This window comes from Piliocolobus tephrosceles, chromosome 2, assembly GCF_002776525.5.
Source record: "Piliocolobus tephrosceles isolate RC106 chromosome 2, ASM277652v3, whole genome shotgun sequence".
Lineage (NCBI taxonomy): Eukaryota > Metazoa > Chordata > Mammalia > Primates > Cercopithecidae > Piliocolobus > Piliocolobus tephrosceles.
The window spans coordinates 87,708,651-87,729,731 of NC_045435.1; the positions used below are offsets into that span (position 1 = coordinate 87,708,651).

The 21,081-nt window shown below is 47.5% G+C and overlaps 1 protein-coding gene across 2 annotated transcripts in view; it reads left to right on the forward strand.

Moving 5' to 3' along the window:
- The window catches only part of SLC25A20 (solute carrier family 25 member 20), a 41,361-nt gene that overhangs the window by 16,472 nt on the left and 3,808 nt on the right, over positions 1–21,081 (forward strand). For both annotated transcript variants that reach the window (XM_023231612.2, XM_023231613.3), the window contains 3 exons: positions 263–390; positions 5,612–5,702; positions 19,172–19,289. In XM_023231612.2, coding sequence (XP_023087380.1) covers positions 263–390; positions 5,612–5,702; positions 19,172–19,289 — 337 coding nt within the window. The remainder of the gene's footprint in view (positions 1–262; positions 391–5,611; positions 5,703–19,171; positions 19,290–21,081) is intronic.

Here is a 21,081-nt window from a genome sequence, read left to right on the forward strand (position 1 = left end):
GGCGCCTCAGGAGGCTGAGGCAGGAGAATGGTGTGATCCCAGGAGGTGAAGCTTGCAGTAGCCAAGATCATGCCACTGCACTCCAGCCTGGGCGACAGAGCGAGACTCTGTCTCAAAAAAATAAAAAATAAAAATAAAGTTCTGCTTGCTTCAAGAAGAGATGAAGGAAGCCACAGGTTAGAGGACACACTGCTTTCCTCTTTCAGTGATTTAAAAGGTGGTGGTGTCTGTAAACAGCTTCTGCTTCTGTGATTCCTTGCAGGGCATCAGGGGGCTATATCGGGGAATGGCTGCCCCTATCATCGGGGTCACTCCCATGTTTGCTGTGTGCTTCTTTGGGTTTGGTTTGGGGAAGAAACTACAACAGAAACACCCAGAAGATGTGCTCAGGTGAGTACTTACAGGTCAGGAGCACTCGCTGGGTTTGGTTTGGGGAAGAAACTACAACAGAAACACCCAGAAGATGCGCTCAGGTGAGTACTTACAGCTCAGGAGCACTCGCTGTTCTGCCTGGTAGTGTGACATGGGTTAAATTAAAGAAACTTGGGCAGGGCACGGTGGCTCACACCTGTATTCCTAGCACTTTGGGAGACTGAGGCGGGTAGATCACCTGAGGTCAGGAGTTCGAGTCCAGCTTGGCCAACATGGCAAAACCTTGTCTCTACTAAAAATACAAAAAAATTAGCTGGGCACTGTGGCGGGCTCCTGTAGTCCCAGCTACTTGGGAGGCTGAGGCAGGAGAATCGCTTGAACCTGGGAGGCGGAGGTTGCAGTGAGCCGAGATGGCACCACTGCACTCCAACCTGAGCAACAGAGCAAGACTCCGTCTAAAAAAAAAAAAAAAAAAAAGAACCTTGGTGGGTCCTCCTGGGCCCATAAGCCTGACTCCTGGGAGTTTTTTTTTTCTTTCTTCTCTGAGACAGAGTTTTGCTCTTTTTGCTCAGGCTGGAGTACAATGGCATGATCTCAGCTCACTGTAACCTCCGCCTCCCAGGTACAAGCAATTCTCCTGTCTTAGCCTCCCAAGTAGCTTGGATTACAGGCATGTGCCACCACACCTGGCTAATTTTTTTTGTATTTAGTGGACAGGGGGTTTCACCACATTAGGCTGCTCGCTAACTCCTGACTTCAGGTGATCCACTTGCCTCAGCCTCCCAAAATGCTGGGATTTCAGGCGTGTGCCACTGCACCTGGCCCAACTCCTGGGAGTTATACATGAAGGAGTACTTGAGTTTTAAATTTTTTAAATTTTTAATTTATTTTTTGTTTGAGACTGAGTCTCGCTCTGTTGCCCAGGCTGGAGTGCAGTGGCATAATCTCGGCTCACCGCAAGCTCCGCCTCCCCAGTTCTCGCCATTCTCCTGCCTCAGCCTCCCTACTAGCTGGGACTACAGGCACCTACCACCACGCCCGGCTAATTTTTTTTTTTTTTTTGTATTTTTAGTAGAGATGGAGTTTCACCATGTTAGCCAAGATGGTCTCGATCTCCTGACCTTGTGATCTGCACTTCTTGGCCTCCCAAAGTGCTGGGATTACAGGCATGAGTCACTGCGCCTGGCCCAAGTACTTGAGTTTTCGAGATGGGGTCTTTGTTTGTCACCCAGGCTGGAATGCAGTGGTGCAATCATGACTCACTAAAACCTTGAACTCCTGGGCTCAGGTGATTCTTCTGCCTCAGCTTCCTGAGTAGCTGGGACTACAGGCACACACCACCACTCTGGGCTAATTTTTACATTTTTTTGTGAAATGGGGGCAGGTCTCATTATCTTGCCCAGGCTGGTCTTGAACTCCTGGAGCCAAGCCAAAACTAGCCGGCCTCCCAAAGTGCTAGGATTACAGGTGTGAGCCACCACACCTGACCAGTTTTTCATATTTCTTTTATAAGGTAGTATCAATTTTTTTTTTTTTTTTTTTTTGAGACGGAGTCTCGCTCTGTCACCCAGGCTGGAGTGCAGTGGCCGGATCTCAGCTCACTGCAAGCTCCGCCTCCCGGGTTTACGCCATTCTCCTGCCTCAGCCTCCCAAGTAGCTTGGGACTACAGGCGCCCGCCACCTCGCCCGGCTAGTTTTTTGTATTTTTTTAGTAGAGACGGGGTTTCACCGTATCAGCCAGGATGGTCTCGATCTCCTGACCTCGTGATCCGCCCGTCTCGGCCTCCCAAAGTGCTGGGATTACAGGCTTGAGCCACCGCGCCCGGCCTAAGGTAGTATCAATTATTGGAGAGATTTGTAATACCAACCTCAGGAGGCTGTTGAGAGGTCTGAATGCTTAAATATGTGTAAGATGTCATAGGCAGCACCTGGTGCTGCCCTAAAGACAAGAGCAGCCTTTCTATCACCTGATTGAGAGAAGAGAAGGTTCCAACTTTTGTTGTGCTTCATTTTTACAACATGCTAATATGACTATAAAGATTTCAGGTATTGGTTTCTGTGTTAAAGTGGAATAAGTTAATGTGTTTTCCTTTAATAAACTTTAAGAAGTTGGATTTGGGTATGAAGAGGCACCTGAGACAGAATTATAGTTCAGAATTTACAAAGTAGTGAAAACAGAGGCTTCTCAGGATGCAGGGGAATTCTGAGTGGAAATATTGGGTGAAAATGTATCCACAATCTGAGCTGTGCAGGGTGCTAACCCCTGGGAGGGGCTATAGGCAGTATAGGAGCTACAAAGGCTGGCCTGCCCTCAGATCCGGGAGCTCAAGGGAGGAAGCCCAGGGTGCCATGCAGTTGTATTCTGTCACCACTCTAGGCCACAGCAGACTGAGTGAGGGTCTAGGAAGTAGATGGAGGTGCTTGTAGAGTGAAACTCTATTTCTAGGATCCTTGTGACCCTCTGAATGTCCCTAGATTCTATAAATAGCCGCAAGTGGCCTGAAATGTGAGTGGGGTTGTTTTGGAGCTGCATTTGCCCATTGGTAGTCCTTGTGTCACACGGACACATGTCCTCTCTGAACGCCTGTTCTTTTTTTTTTTTTTTTTGAGATGGAGTCTCGCTCTGTCGCCAGGCTGGAGTGCAGTGGCGTGATCTCGGCTCACTGCAACCTCCGCCTCCCGGATTCAAGCAGTTCTTCTGCCTCAGCCTCCCGAGTAGCTGTGACTACAGGCGAGTGCCACCATACCCAGCTAATTTTTGTACTTTTAGTAGAGATGGGGTTTCACCATGTTGGCCAGAATGGTCTCGATCCCTTGACCTCGTGATCTGCCTGCCTCGGCCTCCCAAAGTGCTGGGATTACAGGTGTGAGCCACCGTGCCCGGCCCTGAGCGCCTAGTCTTTCAGCATATGTGCCAGCTCACGGATGTATCAGGGCCATGCATGACCCCTGTGGGGTCACTTCTGGTACTTTGGTCTATGGGCTGTGTTCCTGTACAGTCACATCAGCACTCAGAGAAACAGTCTTCCTGACTGTACAAAGTTAAGACACTCAGGACCCCACTCCCACAATCCTGTCACCCCTGCTGTGTTCACCTCCCTGTAATGCTGTTTGGGGATGGTATAGAAAGGAGTGTTACCAGGGCCTTGGGGTGGAAGTCCAGGAGGGTCCAGCTCTCAAAGGTGCCTCCCTGGGATGGAGATGGGGGTGGGGAGTGGGAGAATAGGCCCGGCAGCCATTGAGTGTCCACATGATGCCCTGTGCACACACAGAGATCCTATTCAGAGACAGTCTCCAGTCCCAAGAGATGAGGTTTGCTGAGCCTAGGGTTGGGCATTATGGGGAAAATGGAGCATGTTGGTCTCATAGGGAGAATTTAGTTGCTGAGAGGATTCCTCAGGGATAGCCATGTGAACTGGGACTGTGAAGATGGCTGTGTTGGAAAGCAAGTCTCTTGACTGTTCAACAGTCACCTTGGCTATGTGCCTGAGGTAGATGCATGAGCCCTGCCTGGGGTAAATGCAGGGAGAAATAGGGCTGTTGAAACTGGTGCCCTGCCTGGAGTGAACTCTTTATAGTGGATGTCCCTCTACCCCCATTTGGCATCTGTTCATAAGCTCCTTGCTGGATGGGACTGACCTGAAGGCTCTGTTGTTGGAGGCTTGGGGTCAAGAGTGCACTGAAGCTTAGGACAATATGTGAAGCTTTTCAGTAACAGTTGCTAAGTTGTGGGACTCTGTTGAAATGCTGAATGTAACTTTGTGCCCCATTGCCTCGAAACCATGCTGGTATTGCTAATCCCAGAAAGAAAAGGAGGTAGCCAGGCATGGTGGCTCACGCCTGTAATCCCAGCACTTTGGGAGGCCAAGGCAGGAGGATCACTTGAGCCCAGGAGTTCGAGACCAATCTGGGCAACATGATGAAACTCTGTCTCTACAAAAATGCAAAAATCAGCCAGCCTTGCCTGTAGTCCCAGCTACTCAGGAGGTTGAGGTGGGAAGGTCACTTGAGCCCAGTAGGTGGAGGTTGCAGTGAGCTGAGATTGTGCCACTGCACTCCAGCCTGGACAACAGAGCAAGATTCTGTTTCAAAAAAAAAAAAAAAGGGCTGGGCACAGGGGCTCATGCTGTAACCCTAGCACCCTGGGAGGCCGAAGTGAGTGGATCACTTGAGGTCAGGAGTTTGAGGCCATCCTAGCCAACATGGTGAAACTCCGTTGCTACTGAAAAAACAAAAATTAGCTGGGTGTGGTGGCAGGTTCCTGTAATCCCAGCTACTCGGGTCCTGGGGCAGCAGAATTGTTTGAACCCAGGAGGTGGAGGTTGCAGTGAGCTGAGATTGCTTCACTACACTCCAGCCTGGGGACAGAGTGAGACCGTGTCTCAAAACAAACACAAACAAACAAACAAAAAGAAGAAAGAAAAGAAAAGAAAAGGAGATGCCAGAGGTGGCACAGACAGCTTGGGGTGTTAGATGGGTAGGAGCCTCAGACTGCTGTTTATACTCAGGGTTGTTCATTCTGTGGGGGCCAGAGTGAAGACCCATACCTCTTGCCACTGGGGGACTGTTTCCCTGTACAGGGGCCACAGGACCTGTCATGCCTGCCTGGGTATCGTCCCTGTCTGGTCCTTTCTCAGCATCTTACAGCACATTGCATGCAGTTGACTTGGCTATCCCTTAGCCTTTAGAGGTGGCCACAGCCATCCTCCTTGGCCTTGAAGCTGTCCTGCTTGAGTCTTGGCTTAGAGTGTTCTCAGGCCCTTGGTAATCCAGGGGAAGTGAGACTGGAGGGGAACTACTGGGGGAGGTTAAAGTCCAGATCTTGGGTTAGAGAATTCCCCCTCAAAAACCCCAGCACATTAACTATGGGGAATTGAGGCTCAGAGAGGCCTGGACACTTGTCCATAGTCACTGTGCCTGGCAGGCGCATGGATAGAAACTGTGTTTTACTATAAAACTTCTCTTACAGGTCAGGGATTCAGAGCGTACACCGCATGGGGTGGGCCTTGTGACCAGACTCCCATTGCTCTTGCCACTGAGACCCTTGCTCTGGGAAATTTGACATTAAAATATACCTAGAACTGAGTTTTTGTGCGAAATCTAATTCATTTGTGGCTAGGCTTCTACCCAGTCCAAGTACTTATTTTTTTCTTACAAAACTGTCCTTTTTGCTGGGATTGGCCTCTGTCCTCAGTGGTTAGTCACAGGTGCTTGCTTCTGGTTTTTGTTTTCAATGCAGCTATCCCCAGCTGTTTGCAGCTGGGATGTTATCTGGTGTATTCACCACAGGAATCATGACTCCTGGAGAACGGATCAAGTGCTTATTACAGGTAAGGTTGTGATTGGAGGGGAAATAGCTAGCTTTTTCCTTTCAGTTTATAATTTCATGTACATTTTTATGTCCTTTCACCCTTTGTAGAGGCTTCAGGGTCGGGTGCAGTGGCTCACACCTATAATCCTAGCATTTTGGGAGGCCAGGGTGCGAGGATTGCCTGAGCCTACGAGTTAAAGACCAGCCTGGGGGCCAGGTGCAGTGGCTCATGCCTGTAATCCTAGCACTTCGGGAGGTCGAGGTGGGCAGATCACCTAAGGTCAGGAGTTCGAGACCAACCTGACCAACATGGTGAAACCGCGTCTCTACTAAAAATACAAAAATTAGCCAGGAGTGGTGGTGCATGCCTGTAATACCAGCTACTTGAGAGGCTGAGGCAGGAGAATCACTTGAATCCAGGAGGCAGAGTTTTCAGTGAGCCACGATCATGCTATTGCACTCCAGCCTGAGCAACAAGAGCAAAACTCCATCTCAAAAAGAAAAACCAAACAATACAGAACAACGATGTTATATGAATGGAATCGTACAGTATATAAAGTCTTTGGATTGGCTTGTTTTTTGTTTTTGTTTTTGTTTTTTGTTTTTAGATGGAGTCTTGCTCTTATCACCCAGGCTGGAGTGCAATGGCACGATCTTGGCTCACTGCAACCTCCTCCTCCCAGGTTCAAGTGATTCTCCTGCCTCAGCCTCCCCAGTAGCTGGGATTACAGCACCTGACACCATGTCCTGCTAATTTTTGTATTTTTAGTAGAGACAGGGTTGCACCATGTTGGCCAGGCTGGTCTCAAACTCCTGACCTCAGGTGATCCACCCACCTTGGCATCCCAGAGTGCTGGGATTACAGGCGTAAGCCACCACGCCTGGCCTGGATTGGCTTTTTAAATTTTTTTATTTCTTTCTTTATTTTTGAGACAGGGTCTGGCTCTCTGTCAGCCCTTCTCTGTAGTACAGTGGCTGGACTCAGCACACTGCAATCTCTGCCTCCTGCGATGAAGCCATTCCTACCTCAGGCTCCTGAGTATCTGAGACTACAGGTGTGCGTCACCATGCCCTGCTAGTTTTGTTTATTTTTTTAGAGATGGGGTTTTACCATGTTGCCCAGGCTGGGCTTGAAACTCCTGAGCTCAAGCCATCTGCCTGCCTTGGCCTCCAAGTGTGCTGGGATTATAGGCATGAGCCATCAAGCCCAGCATGGATTGGATTTTAAACTCAGCATTGGCCAGGCACGGTGGCTCACACCTGTAATCCCCGCACTTTGTGAGGCCGAGGCGGGTTGTTCACCTGACGTCAGGAATTCGAGACCTGCTTGGCCTACATGGAGAAACCCCGTCTCTACTAAAAATACAAAAATTAGCCGGGTATGGTGGTGCATGCCTGTAATCCCAGCTACTCGGGAGGCTGAAGCACGAGAATTGCTTGAACCCGGAAGGCAGAGGTTGCAGTGAGCCAGGATCATGCCACTGTACTCCAGCCTGGGTGACAAAGCGAAAAAATAAACAAAAAATAAAAATAAAAAATAAATAAGTAGGCCAAGCGTGGTGGCTCACGCCTGTAATCCCAGCATTTTGGGAGGCGGGGGGGGGGGGGGTGGATCACGAGGTCAGGAGTTCAAGACCAGCCTGGCCAAGATGGTAAAACCCCCGTCTCTATGAAGAATACAAAAATTAGCCGGCCATGGTAGCAGGCGTCTGTAATCCCAGCTACTTGGGAGGCTGAGGTAGAGAATTGCTTGAACCTGGAAGGTGGAGATTGCAGTGAGCCGAGATCACGCCACTGTACTCCAGCCTGAGCAACAGAGTGAGACTCTGTCTCAAAAATAAATAAATAATAAATAAACTCAGTATAATTTTTTTTTTTTTCCTCTGAGACGGAGTCTCATTCTGTTGCCCGGGCTGGAGTACAGTGGCACAGTCTCGGTTCACTGCAACCTCCGCTTCCTGGTTTCAAGCGATCCTCCTGCTTCAGCTTCCTGAGTAACTGAGATTACAGGCATGCACCACCAAGTCCGGCTAATTTTTGTATTTTTGGTAGAGATGGGGGCTGGGAGGGGGGGGGGGGGGGGGGCTCACCCTGTTAGCCAGCCTGGTCTTGAACTCCTGACCTTAGGTGATCCTCCTGCCTCTGCCTCCCAAAGTGCTGAGATTATAGGCATGAGCCACCATGCCCAGCCCTCAGCATAATTTTCTAGAGATTCATTTGGATTATCACATATATGAATACTGCATTCATTTTTATTGCTGAATAGTAGTCATGGTATGGATTATCATTATCATAATTTAACTATTCTTCCACCTAACAGCATCTGTGTTGTTTCTAGTTTGAGGTTTTTAGGAATAAAGATGCTATAAACATTTGTATACAGAGGCTTTTGTCAGAAAGTAAGTCTTCATTTCTCCATTTCTCTGGGATAAATGCCTAGGAATGCAATTGTTGAGTTTTTCTTGTAGTTGTATCTCTAGTTTAGTTTTTTTTTTTTCTTTTTTCGGACAAGGTCTCACTCTGTTGCCTAGACTGGAGTGCAGTGGTGTGATCATAGCACAATGTAACGTTGATCTCCTGGGCCTAAGTGATCCTCCCGCCTCAACCTCCCAAGTAGCTGGGACTACAGGTGTGTTCCTCCATGCCGAGTTAATTTTTTATTTTTATTTATTTATTTAGAGATGGAGTCTTGCTCTGCTGCCCAGGCTAGAGTGCAATGGCACAATCTCAGCTCACCATGACCTCCTCCTCCCGGGTTCAAGCGATTCTTTTGCCTCAGCCTCGAAGGTAGCTGGGATTACAGGCATGCGCCATCATGCCTGGTTAATTTTTGTATTTTTAGTAGAGACAAGGTTTCGCCATGTTGGCCAGGCTGGTCTTGAACTCCTGACCTCACGTGATTGACCTGCCTCGGCCTCCCGAAGTGCTGGGATTATAGGAATGAGCCAACACGCTTGCCCTAAGTCTAAGAATTCTTTACTTAAACCTAGATCCTGAAGATTTTCTTGTATTTTTTTTCTACAAGTTTTATTTTATTTTATTTTATTTTCGAGACATTATCTCACTCCGTCACCCAGGGTGGAGTGCAGTGGTGCGAACTCTCTTCACTGCAGCCTCTGCCTCTTGGGTTCATGTGATTCTCCTGCGTCAGCCACCCAAGTAGCTGGGATTACAGGCACACACCACCATGCCCAGCTCATTTTTGTATTTGCAGTAGAGACGGGGTTTCTCCACGTTGGCCAGGTAGGTCTTTTTTTTTTTCTGAGACGGAATCTTGCTCTGTCGCCAGGCTAGAGTGCAGTGGTGTGATCTCAGCTCACTGCAACCTCTGACTCCCTGGTTCAAGTGATTCTCCTGCTTCAGCCTCCTGAGTAGCTGGGATTACAGACATGCACAACCACGCCCAGCTAATTTTTGTATATTTAGTAGAGATGGGGTTTCACTATGTTGGCCAGGATGGTCTCGATCTCCTGACCTCGTGATCCGCCCTCCTTGGCCTCCGAAAGTGCTGGGATTACAGGCATAAGCCACTGTGCCGAGCCGCCAGGCCAGTCTTGAACTCCTGGCCTCAAGTGATCCACCTACCTCGGCCTCCCAAAGTGCTAGGACTACAGGCATGAGCCACCACGCCTGGCATATTTTATTTTTTTGAGATAGAGTCTTGCTCTGTTGCCCAGGCTGGCGGGCAGTGGCGTGATCTTGGCCCATTGCAACCCCTGCCTCCCAGATTCAAGTGATTCTCCTGCCTCAACCTCCCCAGTAGCTGGGATTACAGGCACACACCACCACACCCAGCTAGCTTTTGTGTTTTTAGTAGAGTCGGGGTTTCACCATATTGGCCAGGCTGGTCTCCAACTCCTGATGTCAGGTGATCTGCCCATCTTGGACTCCCAAAGTGCTGGGATTACAGACCTGACCCACCGCATCCGGGCCTTCTACAGGTTTTATCTATCATTTTATGTTTTACATTCAAGCCTGTGACCTCATTTGAGTCAATTTGTTTTTGTTTTTGAGACAAGGTGTTACTCTATTGCCCAGGTTGAAGTGCGGTGGTAAAATCATGGCTCTCTGCAGCCTCAGCATCCTGCGCTCAAACAGTCCTTCTGCCTCATCCTCCTGAGTAGCTGGGATTACAGGCATGTGCCACCAAAAACAGCTAATTAAACAACTTTTTTTTTGTAAAGATGGGGTCTTGCCATGTTGTTCAGGCTAATCTCAAACTCCTGGGCTCAAGCATTCCTCCTGCCTTGGCCTCCCAAAGTGCTGGGATTACAGGTGTGAGCAACCATGCCTGGCCAATTTTTGTATAATATATGAGTAGTAGGACAGAGTTCTTTTTTTTTTTTCTTTTACCTTTGACATCCGCTTATATCATTTATTGAAAAGACTGTCTTCATTCCACTGAATTGTGTTTACATCTTTTAAAAAATCAACTGGGGGCCGGGCACGGTGGCTCACACCTGTAATCCTAGCGCTTTGGGAGGCCAAAATGGGTGGATCACTTGAGGTCAGGAATTTGAGATTAGCCTGGCCAATATGGTAAAACCCTGGCTCTACTAAAAATACAAAATTAGCCAGGCATGGTGGCATGCACCTGTAATCCCAGTTACTTGAGAGGCTGAGGCAGGAGAATTGCTTGAACCTGAGAAGTGGAGGTTGCAGTGAGCCAAGATTGTGCCACTGCACTCCAGCCTAGCCTGGGCGACAGAGCAATACTGTCTCAAGAAAAACAAAACAAAACAAAACAAAAAAAATCATTGGGCAGGCCAGGCACAGCGGTTCACACCTGTAATTCCAGCACTTTGAGAGGCCAAGGTGGTGGATTGCTTGAGCCCATGAGGCTGAGACCAGCTTGTGCGGCACAGCAAAACCCCATCTCTTAAAAAAAAAAAAAATTAGCTGGGCATGGTGGTATGCACCTGTAGTCCCAGCTACTTGGGGGTGGTGAGGTGTGAGGATCAACCCGGGAAGTTAAGGCTACAATGAGCCAGGATTGCGCCATTACACTAAACCCTAGGTGAAGGAGTGAGACCCTATCTCAAAAAAAACCAATCAATTGGGCATATTTGTATGATCTGTTTCTCTCTCTCTCTCTCTCTCTGTTTTTCTTTTGAGATGGAGTTTCACTCTTTGTTGCCCAGGCTGGAGTGCAATGGTGTGATCTCAGCGCACCTCAACCTCTGCCTCCTGAGTTCAAGCTATTCTGCCTCACTCTCCTGAGTAGCTGGGATTACAGGCACGCACCACCATGCCAGGCTAATTTTGTATTCTTAGTAGAAATGGGGTTTCCCCACGTTGGTCAGGCTGGTCGTGAACTCTCGACCTCAGGTGATCCACTCACCTCAGCCTCCTAGATGCTGGGATTATAGGCATGAGTCACTGTGCCTGGCCTTGTTTCTCTATTGTACTCCATTTATCTATATGTCTGTCTCTTCACCAACACCACATAGTCTTGATAACTATAGCCATGTATAATAAACTTTGAAATTCAACAGACTTATTCCTCTCACTCGATTCTCTTTTTTTTTTAAATTGTTCTAGCCTCCTAGAACAATTTTCTATTCCCTTGCCTTTCCACATAAATTGTAGGATAATTTAGAAAATTTAGAAAAATCTTGCTGATATTTTGATAGGAATTATGTTAAATGTATAGATCAATTCGGGCAGAATTGACACCTTTATTATTTTGAATCCTCCAATCCAGGAAGAATGGTATATCTTTCCATTTATTTAAAAATCTGATTTCTGGCCAGGCATAGTGGCTCACACCTATAATCCCAGCATGTTGAGAAGCTGAGGCAGGTGGATCACATGAGGCCAGCAGTTTGAGACCAGCCTGGCCAATATGGCAAAATCTTGTGTCTAATAAAAATACAAAAATTAGCCATGCATGGTGTTGCAGGTCTGTAATCCCAGCTACTCTGGTGGCTGAGGCACGAGAATCACTTGAACCTGGGAGGTGGAGGTTGCAGTGAGCCGAGATCACGCCGCTGCACTCCAGCCTGGGTGACAGAGTGAGACCCTATCTCAAAAAAAAAAAAAAAGGAATCTGATTTCTGGCCACACTTGGTGGCCTGTCATCCTAGCACTTTGGGAGGCCAAGGTAGGTGGATCGCTTGAGCTCAGGTGTTTGAGACCAGCCTGGACAATATAGTGAAACCCCATCTCTTAAAAAAAAAAAAAATTAGCTGGGCGTGGTGTTGCGTTCCTGTAGTCCCAGCTACGTGGTGATCTAGGGCGGGAAGATAGCTTGAACCCAGGAGATGACAAAGTTGAGATACTGTCTCAAAAGAAAAAAAAAAGAAAAAAAGAAATCTGATTTCTTTCATCAGCATTGTGTAGTTAGTTTTCAGCACATAAACCCTGTACAGGTTTTCTTACATTTACACCTAAGTGTTTCTTTTTCTGTTTGCCTTGTAAAATGGTATTGTAAATGATACTATAATTTTATTTGGTTGTCCACATATTCATTACTTGTTTGGGAAACACGATTGATTTTTGTATAATCTTGTATCCTACAACCTTCTGAACTTCCTTATTAGTTCCATGATTTTTTTTTTAAGATTCCTTGGGATTTCCTACATAGACAACCATGTCATTTGGAAATAGGGACAGTTTTATTTAAGAAATTTTTTTTTTTTGAGACAGGGTGTCACTCTCTTGCCTAGGTGTGTGATCTTGGCTCACTCACTGCAACCTCCGCCTCCTGGGTTCAAGCGATTCTCCTGCCTCATCCTCCCAAATAGCTGGGACTATAGGTTCATGCCATCACCACTGGCTAATTTTTGTATTTTGTGGTAGATTGGGTTTCGCCATGTTGGCCAGGCTGGTCTCAAATTCCTGACCTCAGGTGATCATCTGCCTTGGCCTCCCAAAGTGCTGGGGTTATAGGCCAGAGCCACCATGCCAAGCCTGTTTCCTCTTTTTTGAGGCGATACCTAGGCTGAAGTGCAGAGGCAGGATCACAGCTAACTGTAGCTTGATCTCCCAGGCTCAGGCAATCCTCTCTACCTAGCCCCTGGGTAGCTGGGACTATAGACATGATCACCACGCCTGGCTAATTTTTTAGTTTTTTTGTAGAGAGAGGCTCTTCCTTTGTTACCCAGGCTGGTCTCAAACTCCTGGGATCAAGCAATCTGCCCACCTTGACCTCCTCAAGTGCTGGAATTACAGGTATGAGCCACCATGCCTGGCTTCTTTTCTTCTTTCTCTTTTTTCTTTTTTTTTTTTTGAGACGGTGTCTCGCTCTGTCGCCTGGACTGGAGTGCAGTGGCCGGATCTCAGCTCACCTCAGGCTCCGTCTCCCGGGTTTACACCATTCTCCTGCCTCAGCCTCATGAGTAGCTGGGACTACAGGCGCCCGCCACCTTGCCCGGCTAGTTTTTTTGTATTTTTTAGTAGAGACGGGGTTTCACCGTGTTAGCCAGGATGGTCTCGATCTTCTGACCTCGTGATCTGCCCATCTCGGCCTCCCAAAGTGCTAGGATTACAGGCTTGAGCCACCGCGCCCGGCCTCTTTCTCTTTTTTCTAGAGACAGAGTCTCACCCTGCTTGTTTGCTGCTCTGCTGCATGGCTGGAGTGTAGTGGTCTGATAATGGCTCACTGCAGCCTCAAACTCTTGGGTTCAAGTGATCTTCCTGCCTCAGCCTCCTATTAGCTAGCACTACAGGTGTCACCCGGCCTGGCTAACAAAAAGAGCGACCCTGCCCGGCCGCCCTGCTTGTTTCTATCAAGGATGACCTGTGCTTCTGCTTGATCCCAGGCCTCTTTGTGCACTGGATCCCATCCCCTCTTGCCCAGACACAGACATTGTTTTTTTTTTTCCCCTCAGCCACTGACATCAGTTTTTGCTCTCCACTTGATCATTCTCGTCGGGAATAAAGGCATAAACATGCTTGCATTTTTCATCTTAAAAATACAAACTTTGGGCCAGGTGCGGTGGCTCACTCCTGTAATCCCAGCACTTTGGGAGGCCGAAGCTGGCAGATCATGAGGTCAGGAGATCGAGACCATCCTGGCTAACATGGTGAAACCCCATCTCTACTAAAAATACAAAAACAAAATTAGCTGGGCATGGTGGCGGGTGCCTGTAGTCCCAGCTACTTGGGAGGCTGAGGCGGGAGAATGGCATGAACCTAGGAGGCGGAGCTTGCAGTGAGCTGAGATCGTGCCACTGCACTCCAGCCTGGGCAACAGAGCAAGACTCTATCTCAAAAAAAAAAAGAAAAAGAAAAGAAAAAACCAAACTTCAGGTGCGGTGGCTCATGCCTATAATTCCAGCACTTTGGGAGGCCAAGGTGGGTGGATCACCTGAGGTTGGGAGTTCAAGACCAGCCTGACCAACATGGAGAAACCCCGTCTCTACTAAAAATACAAAAAAAAAAAAAAAAAGTTAGCCAGGCATGGTGGTGCATACCTGTAACCCCAGCGACTTGGGAGGCTGAGGCAGGAGAATCGTTTGAATCCGGGAGGCAGAGGTTGTGGTGAGCCGAGATCTCGCCACTGCACTCCAGCCTGGGCAACAGGGGCGAAACTCCATCTCAAAAAAAAAAAAAAAAAAACTTTGGGCATGGTGTCTCACGCCTATAATTTCAGCGCTTTTGGAAGCTGAGGTGTATGGATCACCTGAGCTGAGGAGTTTGAGACCAGCCTGGGCAACGTGGCAAAACCCCATCTCTACAAAAAAAATAGAAAGATTAGCCAGATGTGGGCTAGGCATGGTGGCTCACAACTGTAATTCCAGCACTTTGGGTGGCCGAGGCGGGTGAATCATCTGAGGTCAGGAGTTCAAGACTAGCCTGGCCAAAATGATGATACCCCATCTCTACTAAAAATACAAGAAATTAGCCAGGCGTGGTGGCAGGCGCCTATAATCCCAGCTCCTCAGGAGTCTGAGACAGGAGAATTGCTTGAACCTGGGAGGCAGAGGTTGCAGTGAGTCGAGATCACGCCATTGCATTCCAGTCTGGGTAACAAGAGTGAAACTCTGTCTCAAAAAAAGAAAAAAAATAGGTGTGGTGGCATGCCTCTGTAGTCTTAGCTACTCAGGAGTCTGAGGTGGCAGGATCGTTTGAGCATAGGAAGTTGAGGCTGCAGTGAGCAGAAATCATGCCACTGTACTCCAGCCTGAGCAGCAGAGTGGGACCTTGTCTCAAAAAAACAAACTTCTCTCTAGTCTTTTCCACACCAATTACTATGCTTCATGACTTTGCTCCCTCTTACACGAAAACTCTTTGAAAAAGTTGTTTCTGTTTTTTTTTGTTGTTGTTGTTGTTTTGAGATGGAGTGTTGCTCTCTCACCCAGGCTGGAATGTAGTGGCATGATCTCAGTTCACTGCAACCTCTGCTTCGCAGGTTCCAGCGATTCTCCTGCCTCAGCCTCCCGAGTAGCTGGGAATACAGGTGCGCACCACCACGCCCTGCTAATTTTTGTACTTTTAGTAAGGATGGGGTTTCGCCTTGTTGGTCAGGCTGGTCTTGAGCTCTTGATCTCAGGTGATCCACCCACCTTGGCCCCCCAAAGTACTGGGATTACAGGTGTGAGCTGCCACACCAGCCTGTTTCTTGTTTTTTTTCTACCTGCCATTTCCAGTTCCTCTTCTCTAATTGTTAAACCTGCTCCAATCTGGCTTTTGCCTCACAACTGCAAATAAATGGTTTTATCAAGGTCACTAGTGACTTTTTTTTTTTTTCCTTTTTTTGAAACAGATTCTTGCTCTGTTGCCAGGCTAGAGTGCAGTGGCGCGATCTCAGCTCACTACAACCTCCAACTCCCTGGTTCAAGCAACTTCCCTGCCTCAGCCTCCCGAGTAGCTGGGATTACAGGCACGCGCCACCATGCTTGGTTAATTTTTTTTTTTTAATTTTTAGTAGAGACGGGGTTTCACCGTGTTGGCCAGGATGGTCTCCATCTCCTGACCTTGTGATCCACCCGCCTCGGCCTCCCAAAGTGCTCTGGAATTACAGGCGTGAGCCACTGTGCCCAGCCGGTCACTGGTGACTTTTACGCTTCAGTGGTTAGTTCTCTCTTTTCTTTTTTTTTTTTTTTTGAGACAGAGTCTCGCTTTGTCTCCCAGGCTGGAGTGCAATGGTGCGATATCAGCTCACTGCAACCCAGGCCTCTGGGGTTTAAGTGATTCTTGTACCTCAGCCTCCCAAGTAGCTGGGACTACAGGCACACACCACCACACCCAGCTAATTTTGGGTGACTTTTTTTTTTTTTTTTTTAGAAACAGGGTTTTACCGTGTTGACCAGGCTGGTCTGGAACTCTGGCCTCAAGTGATCTGCCCACCTCAACCTCCCAGAGTGCTGAGATTACAGGAGTAAGTCACTGCATCCAGCCTTGTCTCATGACTTTTAGACACCATTTTTATGCTGATGACTCAAATTTATATCTCTGGCTGGATGCCATGTCTCACGCCTGTAATCTCATCACTTTGGGAGGCTGAAGGGGACGGATCACGAGGTCAAGAGATCAAGACCATCCTGGCCATCTCTACTAAAAATACAAAAATTAGCTACGTGTGGTGGTGCATGCCTGTAGTCCCAGCTATTTGGGAGGCTGAGGCAGGAGAATCACTTGAACCCAGGAGGCAGAGGTTGCAGTGAGCCAAGATCGTGCCACTGCACCCCAGCCTGGTGACAGAACAAGATTCCATCTCAAAAAAAAAAAAAAAAAAAATTATGTCTCCAACTCAGACTTTTCCTGAACTCCAGACTAGTTTATCCAACATTTCTATGTGGATGCTAATAGGTGCCTCAAAGTCATCATGTACAAAACCGAACTCCTGGTCTTCCCCGTACCTCCTCTACTCTCAGCATTTTTCAGTTCAGTTGATGACAATAGTATCCTTGTAATTATTCAGACTTATAGCCCAGGAGTCCTCCTAAATTCCTCTTTTTCTCCCACAGTTTAGATTCCATCTGTTGAGCAATTATGCTGGTTTTCAACATTATACCAAATCCATCCCTTCACACCATCTCCATTGCGGCCATACTGCTTCAGGCCACCTTTATCACTGTCCTGGATGACAGTGAGGGCCTCTTTACTTGTTTCCCTTCTTACAGTCTATACATACATAACAATGATAAGATTCTGTAAATATGTTATTCCCATGCCCAATCCTCCATGGCCCCCAAGGTCATTGTGAATTGGCTCCAGCATTCTCAGATCACATGACCTCCCCTTCTGTTCCTCAGACATACCAGGTACATATGTCCAGATCCTTTGGGGAAGTTATACCAAAAAAACCCATTGATACTCAATTGACATTATCTTAAATTTATTATTTTTAGAAAAATAGAAATCTTTCTGATTGAAAACTTTTCCCAACTAGAATTAGGACTCTTTTTATTGACCTCTTATTTTGTAATCCTCAGATATGTTAGAGTTTTATTTATACAAAGCCTATTGCTTAATTCACATATATTTTATTGCCTTTTTTTTTTTTTTTTTTTTTGAGACAGAGTCTTACTCTGTCACCCAGACTGGAGTGCAACGGTGCAATCTCGGCTCACTACAACCTCCGCCTACCAGGTTCAAGGGATTCTCCTGCCTCAGCCTCCTGAGTAGCTGGGATTACAGATGCCTGTCACTATGCCCAGCTAAGTTTTGTATTTTTGGTAGAGATGGGGATCTCACCATGTTGGCCAGGCTGGTCTCGAACTCCTGGCCTCAGGTGATCTGCCTGCCTTGGCCTCCCAAACTTCTGGGATTACAGGCGTGAGCCACTGTGCCCGGCCTTTATTGCTATTTTGAATGGGATCCCTTTCCTTTATTGATTGATTGATTGATTGAGACAGAGTCTTGCTCTGTCTCCCAGGCTGGGGTGCAGTGGCACGATCTTGGCTCACTGCAACCTCCGCCTCCTGGGTTCAAGAGATTCTCCTGCCTCAGCCTCCTGAGTAGCTAAGATTACAGGCATGCGCCACCACACTTGGCTAATTTTTGTATTTTTAGTGGAGACAGGGTTTCACCACGTTGGTCAGGCTGGTCTCAAACTCCTGACTTCGTGATCCGCCCGCCTCAGCCTCCTAAAGTGCTGGGATTACAGGTGTGAGCCACCGTACCCAGCATTTTCTATTATTTTTTAACTGGTTAATCCTGGTATGTAAAAAAACTATTTGGTTTATATATTTGTAAGTGTTTCTCCTTGGAACTGTTAAAGTTGAACTCCCTTTCCAGCTTTAATTATTGTTTGGTTGATGCTCTTGTGTGTTCTGATTCTTCTTGGCCCTGAACAAGCAGGATTCCCGTGTAGAATCTGCACGGAGCTGTCTTTCAGATTTTTCCTGGGATTACCCCTGCCTACCTCCAGGTTCTTTGCTCTGAGGGACAGGGTAGGAGCCTCTCGTTGGCCCTCCTCTGACTCTGCATAGGAGCCCTCTCTGTACAGGACCCCTGTCTGGGCACTTAGAGCTCTTGAGTGAAATTTTCTGTTCATCTTTTCTTTTTTTTTTTTTTTTTTTTGAGACGGAGTCTCGCTCTGTCGCCCAGGCTGGAGTGCAGTGGCCGGATCTGGGCTCACTGTAAGCTCCGCCTCCCGGGTTCACACCATTCTCCTGCCTCAGCCTCCGGAGTAGCTGGGACTACAGGCGTCCACCACCTTGCCCGGCTAGTTTTTTTTGTATTTTTTAGTAGAGATGGGGTTTCACTGTGTTAGCCAGGATGTTCTCAATCTCTTGACCTCGTGATCCACCCGTCTCGGCCTCCCAGAGTGCTGGGATTACAGGCTTGAGCCACCGTGCCCGGCCCTGTTCACCTTTTCTTAACCAAGCCTCATGACCAGGTAGGCTTGGAATGCAGTTGGTCTTCAGGCGGTATTTATTGAAGGAATAAATGAATGACTAAAGTATTTGTTGCTTCCTTTTTAGACCTTCCAAATAGCTTTATTGTGTTTGACAGATTTCCTCAACTTATTTTTTTTTTATTTATTTATTTTTAAATTTTGAGACAGAGTCTCACTCTATTACCCAGGCTGGAGTGCAGTGGTACAATATGTTTTCTGACTGCAACCTCTGCCTCCCAAGTTCAGGCAATTCTCCTGCCGTGGCCTCCTGAGCAGCTGGGACTACAGGCACCCACCACCATGCCCAGCTAATTTTTATATTTTTCGTAGAGACAGGGTTTCACCATGTTGGCCAGGCTGGTTTCAAACTCCTGAACTCAGGTGACCTGCCTGCCTCGGCCTCCCAGAGTGCTGGAATTATAAGCATGAGCCAGCACGCCCGGCTTCCTCAACTTGTTTTTCAGATTTTCTGTTGGTTTTATTTCTAGTCAATGTGAATATTTTCTGATATTTTCACCTAGCCTTATTTCATAGTACCTGCCCCAAGATCACACATTCCAAATACTTCTCAATTTGACAGTGAAGTCTTTCATTGCTCTAACACAGAATGGCCGTACTTACTTTGTAGTCTCCTGTAACCTGCTGGGCCTGTGACTCTGATGTTGTTTCTGACTTAATGATCCTCTCCTCCCTCCCAGATTCAGGCTTCTTCAGGAGAAACGAAGTACACTGGTACCTTGGACTGTGCAAAGAAGCTGTACCAGGAGTTTGGGATCCGAGGCATCTACAAAGGGACTGTGCTTACCCTTATGCGAGGTAACCTTTGAGGCCTCCACTTGAGGTCACCTGGAGAGGTCACCTGAGGTGGGTCTGCCGCAGAGGGTCTTGCCTGGATTGCCAGATTAACCTCAGCACCATGCATGTCACATCTCTGAGAATACTGGCAGTAAGTGTCTCATCCTGGCCAGCATGGACATAGATTAGGATGAGGGGACCTTCCATCTTTCCCAAGCGTTTGCAGGGGTAGAAGTCATGGCATCACAGTTGGAAGGGAGTGACAAGTAGATAGAAATCATTGCTGTGGGGAGGAGTGGGAAGAAAGAGTGACTTGGGGACAGTGGTCATCTCCCTGATTTTGAGAAGTATGTCCTGTTTTAGTGGCAGTAGGAAAGGCAGAGACAGTCTCACTCTTGTCCTGAGCTGGCAGCTTAGAGGAAGGCCAGATACACCAACTGTGCTTATAACTGTGGGCATGTCAGTTGCCCACATGGACTGTCACCACTCAGAGAGAACCTTATTTATTTTTTTACTTATTTTTATTTTATTTTTTGACATGGAGTTTCACTCTTATTGCCCAGGCTGGAGTGCAGTGGCACAGTCTTGGCTTACTGCAACCTCTACCTCTCAGATTCAAGCAATTCTCCTCCCTCAGCCTCCCAAGTAGCTGGGATTACAAGCACATGCCACCATGCCCGGCTAATTTTTTGTATTTTTAGTAGAGATGGAGTTTCACCATGTTGGCCAGGTTGGTCTAAAACTCCTGGACTCAGGTGATCCACCCACCTCGGCCTCCCAAGGTGCTGGGATTACTGGTGTGAGCCACTGGACCTGGCCTTATTATTATTTTTTGAGACAGAGTCTTGCTCTGTCAACCAGGCTGGAGTGCAGTGGCACAATCTCAGCTCACTGCAGCCTCCACCTCCGGGTTCAAGCGACTCTCCTGCCTCAGCCTCCTGAGTAGCTGGGGTTACAGGTACGTGCCACCATGCCTGGCTAATTTTTGTACTTTTAGTAGAGATAGGGTTTCACTACATTGGCCAGGCTGGTCTCGAACTCCTGACCTCAGATGATCCACCTGCCTTGGCCTCCCAAAGTGCTAGGATTATAAGCATGAGCCACCAAGCCCAGCTGAGGGAACTTTAATGAAATTATATCATGTGTGTTTGTACTCACTTACACCAGTACTTGGCCCAGAGCAGCATCTCATAGCTGCAAAGTGATTATTGCAAATAGGATGTAGCTGCTAAGGACCCTCTCAGGAATGCCTGAAGGGTCTAGTGCCAAGCTTGGCATTTCTGCATTCAAGAAATCTGTGGGGGCCAGGTGTGGTGGCTCACACTTGTAATCTCAGCACTTTGGGAGGCTGAGATGAGAGGATCACTAGAGCCCAGGAGTTTGAGACCAGCCTGTGTGAAATAGTGATACCCTGTCTCTATTAAAATAATAATAGCTGGGCGTGGTGGCTCATGCCTGTAATCCCAGCACTTTGGGAGATGGGCAGGTCATGAGGTCAGGAGTTCAAGACCAGCCTGACCACTATGGTGAAATCCCGTCTCTACTAAAAATATAAAAATTAGCCAGGGGTGGTGATGCATGCCTGTAATCCCAGCTACTCAGGAGGCAGAGGCAGGAGAATTGCTTGAACCTGGGAGGTGGAGGTTGCAGTGAGCCGAGATTGCGCCATTGCACTCCAGCCTGGGCTACAGAGCGAGACCCTGTCTCAAAAAAAAAAAAAGAAAATAATAATAATAAATAAAATAATAATAATGCTATTTTTAAAAGAAAAAAATCTGTAGGGATTTTTTTTTTCCTTTTTTTCTTTTGAGAC